The following is a 7,507-nucleotide window of genomic DNA, read 5'->3' as shown; positions in this document are numbered from 1 at the left end:
ACAATTTCGCAAAAAAAATCTCTTCGCCTGTGGCTGACCGTAGCAAATTCGGGCGGGCGCGGGGGTCGACGGAGCGTAGGCTGCCGTAGCGGAGTGGGCCCCGAGTTTGAAAAGGGCGACGGACGCTTGCGTCCTAGCCTCCAACAACGCCTCCCCGGCGCAGAGGGGCCCCCGGAGGGATGCGCAACCGCCCCACGCCACGCCGCTTGCGCGGTCCTACTTACTTACTCGAGTATTCATTCACAGACCTTGTTATTGACAAGAAAATACGTCCTATGGCGCTTTGCGCTGGTCTATGAGAGGTTGAGGTGGTGCGAGCCCTGGAGGCCCTGGGGATGGGGGGAGACTACCCGCGGGCCTAGAAGGCCCGCGCGCAGGGGGGTGGGACATTGGGGGTGGGACATTCACAGCATTCAGCTCTGCTGTGTGCTGCTGTGTGTTTTGCCTGCGCTCGCCCGACCATGAGCAGCGCAGATTCGCTGAGCCTCTGCCCCACATACGCGCCGGCGCTCGGCTTCGGCGGTGCGATGATTGCCCTCGTGATGGCCTGCGTCGGGAGCGCGTACGGGACAGGCAAGGCCGCCATGGGCATCTCGACGATCGGCGTCGAGCAGCCAGACGTGCGCCGCGCCTCTGCCTGCGCGCCGCCGCCGTAGACGCGTGGCGGGCCCGTCGCCGCCAGACGCTCCGCGCTCGCGCGCGGCGGGCTATGCAGCGCGCGCCGCGCTCAGCCTCTCTGAGACATTCCGTCTCTGACATCCCTGCGCCGGCGCCACAGATTGTGATGAAGAACATCATCCCAGTTGTGATGGCGGGCGTGCTCGGCATTTACGGCCTCATCATCGCCGTCATCATTAGCAACCAGATTGTGGGCGTCGTGGGCAACGCGGCGCGCCGAAATCCCTCGCAGCCCTCGGCCCGGCCCCGGCCGACTGCCGTCCCACAAAACCGCAGGTTGGCTACAGCCTCTTCACAGGGTTTGCGCACTTGGGCGCCGGCCTGTGCTGCGGCATGAGCGGCCTCGCGGCAGGGGTGGCGATTGGTGTCGCGGGCGACGCGGGCGTGCGGGCGGTGGCCAAGCAGGGCAAGATGTACGTCGGCATGGTGCTGATCCTCATCTTCGCAGAGGCGGCCGCTCCCTCCCGAGCCCTCTGCCCGTCACGCCGGCTCCATGCCGCCTCCGTGCCCCCCACCACCTCGCCCGCCGCGGCTACCGCGCCACCCGGCGCCGCCCGCGCCGCCCGCGCCAACCCGGCGCCGCCTGGCCCGCTCTCTGCGTTCGGGCAGCCGACGCCGCCACCCGCCTCAAACCTCCGCACAGGCGCTGGGCCTGTACGGCCTCATCATTGGGCTGATTATGACTTCCAAAAACTCCGAGGTGTGCGGTCCGGTGCTGCTTCAGCGGTGGTCGCGGCTGGCGACGCGGCTGCGCCAGGGCCCTCTCCGCGCTCTCGCCTCTTTGTGTTTCCGCGCGGCAACACACACGAGGCACCTACGTTTGCTTCCCTCCCCCCTTGCCAAAGCCGGCCGCGGCTTAGGGCCGGCCTTGTTCGGTTGCGAGAGAGGGGCTGAGCAGAGCGGAGAGGCCGGGCGGCAGTGCCTGCTCTTTTCTTCCAGGCACCAGGGCAGACGCCGGGGTTCGCGCGCGGTCGCCGAGCACGTACCGCTCGGGTCGTTATTTTTGTACGTACCCCCATGTAATCTCGCCCACCGTGCGCAGGTCACCCGGTGCGCGGTGGTGCTGGTGGCTCCGACTCCCGGGAGGACCAGAAAAGAAAGAACTCGTTTCGTTAGCGAAGGGAGATGAAAAAAGAAACTGCCGCCCTTGCGAACGACTCCTCGTCGCCACACTCACCCTGCCCACTCTCGAAGACTCGCGCCGTCGCGCTGCCGCCTCGATGGCGGCTCCGTCGTCCGTCTTTGTGCGCAACCTCGCCTTTGACACAACCGACCAGGCGCTCGAGCAGCACTTTGGCTCGGTCGGCCCGGTGCGCGAGGCGTGGGTCGTGCGCGACCGCAAGACCAAAGAGAGCCGCGGTTTCGGCTTTGTCGGCTTTGTGCTGGCTGACGACGCACAGCGCGCTGTCCAGGAGCAAAACGGCTCGCTGCTGGGCGGTCGCAAGATCACTGTCGATCTCGCAAAGAAGAAGGGCGCGACGTCCGCCCCTCCGAGTGGCGCGCCGGAGCAGGGAGCAGCGGCGCCGGCGCCGGGAAAGCGCGGCGCCGGCGGTCCGAGCGGCGAGGCGAAGCGCGCCAAGCCTGCGCGCGAGCCGCGACAGAGGCACCGGGTGATCATCCGCAACCTCGCCTTCTCTTGCGACGCGGCGGCCCTACGCGCCGCGGTCGGGCCGCATGCACAGGCGCCAGCCCCGCCGCGCCAGCCCCGCCGCGCCAGCCCCGCCGCGCCAGCCCCGCCAATGCAGCCTCGCCTCGCCCTCGCCGACCTCGGATCCCCAGCCCGTCCTCCGTCCGGCTAGGTTCTCGACGTACACATGCCCAAGCGACCCGACGGCAAGCATCCGGGCTTCGCCTTTGTCGAGGTTCCTTCTGCAGAGGCGAGCGAGGCGGTCGTCAGTGCCCTCAACGAGCAAAAGGTGTGCGGCCGGATCGTCGCGGCGGACGTCGCGCAGAACCGCACGGCGTACCAAAAGGAGCACAGCGCGGCGTCCGCCGCCGCGCCCTCGGCTCCGTCCACTGCGGCGAGCGAGGAGGAGGAGGATGGCGAGGAGGCGGAGGATGCCGGAGGCGGAGCGGCTGGAGAGGAGAGCGAGGAGGAGGGCGGCGAGGAGGAGGAGGGCGGCGAGGAGGAGGAGGGCGGCGAGGAGAGCGAGGAGGAGGGCGGCGAAGAGGAGGGCGGCGACGAAGAAAGCGAGGAGGAGGAGAGCGGCGAGGAGGAGAGCGAGGCGGCGGCCAAGCCGGGAAGGCGGCGGAAGGCGGGTCCCGAGGACGAGGAGGAGGCGCTGCGTGCGACTCTGTTCGTGCAGGGGCTCCCCATCGAGGCGAGCCAGACGCAGCTCGAGGCTCGATTTGCAAAGCACGGCGCACTGCGGTGCGTCGTGCCGGCCCCGCCGCCCCGCCGCCCCATCGCACTTGCTGCCCCCGCACTTGCTGCACCCCCCACTTGCTGCCCCCGCACTTGCTGCACCCCCCACTTGCTGCACCCTACACTTGCTACCCCACCATCACTCGAACCCATCCGCGTCAGATCCCCTCTGAGCTGACTCGCCTAGCTCCAGCCACTGCCAGTGCTGGGGCGCAGGGCGACTGATCACCGCGGCCCGCCCCTCTTGCCCCGCCCTCCTCTCTCCGCCGCGTCTCTCCGCGCAGCCACCGCCTCGCCCTCTCTCTGCGGCTCCCTTCAGGTACGCGCGCGTCGTCTGCGACCCTTCCACAGGCCTCTCGCGCGGCACTGCCTTTGTGCGCTTCGAGTCGTCGGCAAGCGCGCAGGCGGCGCTGGCGGCGGCACGCGCCGGCTCCGGTGCCCGCATGCTCGGCCACCCTCTGACGGTGAGCTCGGCCGTCGAGCGCGGCGACGCCGTCAAGGCGGCCGCCGACAAGCGCGAGGCCGCCAGGCAAGAGCGGGTCAAGCCGGAGGGCGACCGGCGGGGCCTGCACTTGGCTCGGCACGGGCTCGTCCTCCCCGGGGAGGAGGGCGCCGAGGCCCTCTCCCTGGCCGAGTTGCGAAAGCGCGAGGCGGCGTGGGCGCAGAAGAAGGAGAAGCTGGCGAGCCCAAACTTTGTCATCTCGACCACGCGCCTGTCGGTGCGCAACTTGCCGCCCCACGTCGACGAGAAGATCCTCAGCTCGCTCGCCGTCAGCGCGGCGGCGGGCGCGGCGGCTGGCAAGGCGGGCGGCCAGGCGCGGCACGCAGCCAAGCGCAACGGCGACCGGCTCGTGAGGCAGGTCAAGATCGTGCGCGACGAGCAGCGGCGCGACGCTCGCGGCCAGCCCCGCTCCAAGGGGTTCGGTTTCATCCAGTTTGGTGCGCCGCCGCCCCGCGCCACCGCCATTTTCACCACGCGCTCCACCACCCTCACGTTGCTCCTCCCCGCGACGCCTCGCCCCCGACGTTTGCTCCTCCCCTCTCCCCCGGCAAGGCACGCACGAGGCGGCGCTCGCGGCCCTCGAAGCCCTCGCCGACAACCCTGCGGCGCTCGAGAAGCACGGCGGCAAGGGGCGCCGCTTGCTCGTCGAGTTTGCCGTCGACTCTGTGCAGAAGCTCAAGCTCCACGAGCAGCGCCGCAAGCTCGGCGCCGAGCGCCGCGCTGCGGAGGCGGCGGCGGCGGCGGCGGCGGCCGGCGCCGAGCCGAAGGCAGCCCCGCAAGGGAAGGGCCGGGCTCAGCCGTCGGCGGCAGCAGAGGCGCGAGCAGCCAAGCGGCCCTCGAAGCCGCCGCCCTCGCAGCCGCACTCGCAGCAGCCGCCTTCGCAGCAGCCGCGGGGCAAGGCCTCGAACCAGCCGCGGGGCTCGAAGCAGCCGCCCAAGGACCGCGCGCTGGCGTCCGAGGCGACGACCCGCGGCGCTGACAAGGCAGCAGCGAAGCTACGACCCACTAGCAAGGGAAATCCAGAGCGGCGGGAGCGCATCGAGGAGCACCACGAGATCGAGAGCGTGCTGCGGCGCGGCAAGCGGCAAGCCCAGAACGCGTTTGGCGAGCCAACCGCCCAGCGGCGCCGTGCCAACTCTGCGGATGCGCGAGAGGAGGCACGTTTTGAGTCACTGGTGGGTTCGTACAAGAAGATGCTCGGCGCGCGGGGCTCGAGCTTTGAGGCCAAGCTCGGCGAATGGACTCGGTGACGCCGCCAGTGCTCCGGTTTACGCGGTTTTGCTCCCGGTTCGAGCGTCCCGGGGCGCTCGCCTCCCTGAGCTCTTGTGTGCGCTCAAGCGCGATTGTGTCGGGGCTCTCTCTCTCCATCTCTCTCCCTCTCTTTGATGTGGATTGGTGTCAGTAGTAGTTTTTACGTATGTATGCATGGATGCTGAATGAGCGATGGACCCTACCTATTGATCGCTCTATCGCGCTTTGAGCGCGCATTGCGGGGGGCGCGCCCTCGCGCCCTCTGGCAGAGCGGCTCTCCTGCCTCTGGGCACTGGGGTCTGCGCTCTGCGGCCCAGAGCCCCGCAGAGCCTCTGGGGCGCGCATAGCGGGTGGGTAGGCCCTAAAACGGCGGGAGGGGTGGGGCTATATCGACAGAGCTAGAGGGCTCAACCACCCCTCCACCCCTCCACCCTCCACCCCTCCACCCTCCCGGAGCGAGAGAGGTCCGTCTTGTCAAGCCCTCCCACTTCCACCTCCCTGTCCCTCCGACCGGAGGGCTCGCCAGCCCACAGGGCTGGAGGGGTCCCCGTCGGATCGGCGTCGGGAGGGCTCCACAGGGCTAGCCCCCTCCCCGGACGCCGGGTGGGCTCGGAGGGACGGTCGGACAAGGGAGGATCTTCGTGGCGGGAGGGCTCGAGAGGGGTCGGAAGGGCCCTCTGGGAGGGGTCGCAAAAAGAGAAAAAAACGAACTCGCGGCTTATGTGACTGCCCCCCAAGAGGGCTCGGAGGGCTCGGAGGGCTCGGAGGGCTCGAGCTTCCGAGCCCTCCAGACCCCTCCGAGCCCCTACTGGAGCCCTCCAGCCCTCCAAGCCCTCCGAGCCCCCCGAGCCCCCCGAGCCCCCCGAGCCCCCCGAGCCCCCCGAGCCCCCCGAGCCCCCCGAGCCCTCCGGGCACTCCATCCCTTGTGAGCCCTCCCGAGCCCTCACCAGCCCACCAGCGCCACCCTCGTGCCTGTCTGCCCTCCGACCCCTTCGACCCCTCCGAGCTCTCCACCTCTCCCAAGCCCTCACGAGCCCTCCTACGCCTCGCTTTTGGCCAGCCCTCCCAGTCCCCACCCCTCCGAGTGCCCTCCTGGGCCCTGCCACCTGACACCTCGTCTATCGGTGGAGGGCTTTAGGTCACGGTCCACACTCCCGCCCTCCCGACCCCTCAACACCCCTACAGCGGCACCCGTCCCCTAGCCCTCCCGCCGTTTTAGGGCCTACCCACCCGCACTCGGGGCGCCGAGCTCCCCCTACCGGGTTGGAGCCGGAACCCTGTCTCCCTTCCCAAACGCCATGCACGCGCCCGGCCCGCCTACCGGGCACAAGCGGGGACGGGGAGATGAGGATCGTGAGGAGAGAAAGGCTCGGCTCCAGCGCAACATGGAGGCGCGGTGGGACGAGTTGCGAGCACAGGGGAAGACGCTCCGCCGCGATGTGATGCGTTCTTCGGCCGGGCGCGCTTTCGACAGAGCCCCCACGGACAGCACCTGCCGCCGGTGTGGCATCACCAAAGACGGACACGCGGCTCTCGGCCGCGGCCCGCTCGAGAAGCATCACGCCCTCCCGATTTCCGAAGGAGGGCACCCCTTCGACCCGGCGAACCTCTTCACGCTCTGCTTCTTTTGCCACCAGGAGTGGCACGACTGGTGGGAGGGCCAGCACGCGTGGGCGGAGTACCTATCCGCCGAACCATACCGCATCGGCATCACGTGGGGGTGCGCGAGCGGGAGGGCCCCTTCCACACAGAGGGGTGTCAGCGGTGTGGCATCACCGAGCGCCACCGCGACAAGTTGCGACTTGCGAGGCAGCGGCAGAGCGCGCGACAGTGGCGGCGCGCGCGGCACAGCGGCGGCGCGCGCGGCGGCGGCGGCGGCAGCCGGAGGACCCGCGTCCTGCCGTTTGAGCCGGTGCACCGCGAGCGCGATCGTTCGCTGCTCGTCTGATTTTGGTGGCAGAGGGAGTGGCAGGTCTTTTGGCGCTTCCCGACCGGGCGGCCTATCGGCGTGCGTTCCCCTTCAAGCCCACGCCGGTAGCCTCGAGCCTCGACGAGAGCGGCGCCGCCGTTTGGTCTCACGCCGCACAGCCGCCCGGATTGCCTCTCGTCGGAGGCGCGATCGCCGCTGCCCCGCTTTGTGCTTTGGCCGGATCGCGGCTCCCGCCCTCAGCCTCTTCCGCTGGGGACGAGCTGAAGCTCCTCGCGCCGTGCAGCACGGTCCAGTGGGCGGGTGCGAGCGCCATGCTCGGTGCGGACGCACAGCCGGGGGGGGGAAGGCCGGAGCGAGCACCTCGCTCATGCCGCCGCCGCCGCCGCCGCCGCCGCCGCCGCCGCCGCCGCCGCCGCCGCCGCTGCTGCCGCCCGCCCGCCCTCTCGGTCTCGGTTCCCTCTCGGACGATGCGACGCTGTGCACGCCCACCCTCCCCACGGCCTCCCTCGCGCCGTGCGCGGCGCCGGTTGCTCCGCTCACGGACCCGCTAGTTTCGGTCTCGCTTGGCGCCGCTGACGCTGCCGCCGCCGCCGCTGGCGGAGGTGGCGGCGAGGGGGGCGCGGTGAGCAGCGACGCCGTTCCCGAGGTGGTGTGGCGAGGCGGCCCGGCGGTCGAACTGGAGTGGCTCGACGGCCGCGGGCAGGTCAATGCGACGTACACCAGGCCGCGCGGCGGCGTTGAGCGGTTTCACGCTGCTCATGACGGCTGTCTCCAGGGGCGA

At 70.4% G+C, this 7,507-nt stretch overlaps 2 protein-coding genes across 2 annotated transcripts; both read left to right on the top strand.

The window, feature by feature from the left end:
* Positions 1 to 437: 437 nt before the first annotated feature.
* Positions 438 to 1,794, top strand: ATPVc/c'6 (vacuolar H+-ATPase V0 sector, subunits c/c; the record flags this gene model as incomplete). Its single annotated transcript, XM_005779097.1, has 6 exons — positions 438 to 620; positions 779 to 889; positions 955 to 1,128; positions 1,322 to 1,378; positions 1,618 to 1,648; positions 1,721 to 1,794. Exons 1-6 carry the CDS (start codon positions 462 to 464, stop codon positions 1,792 to 1,794), a joined length of 606 nt encoding a protein of 201 aa, XP_005779154.1. The 5' UTR covers positions 438 to 461.
* Positions 1,795 to 1,910: 116 nt separating this feature from the next.
* On the top strand, positions 1,911 to 2,150 carry EMIHUDRAFT_58608 (hypothetical protein; the record flags this gene model as incomplete). Its single annotated transcript, XM_005779089.1, has 1 exon — positions 1,911 to 2,150. A coding segment is annotated over one exon (240 nt), but the record flags the coding sequence as incomplete, so codon positions are not given.
* Between the last annotated feature and the right edge of the window lie 5,357 nt (positions 2,151 to 7,507).

Source organism: Emiliania huxleyi (genome assembly GCF_000372725.1).
Source record: "Emiliania huxleyi CCMP1516 unplaced genomic scaffold EMIHUscaffold_237, whole genome shotgun sequence".
In the NCBI taxonomy this organism is placed as follows: Eukaryota; Haptophyta; order Isochrysidales; family Noelaerhabdaceae; genus Emiliania; species Emiliania huxleyi.
This window is presented reverse-complemented; position numbering and strand designations above follow the sequence as displayed.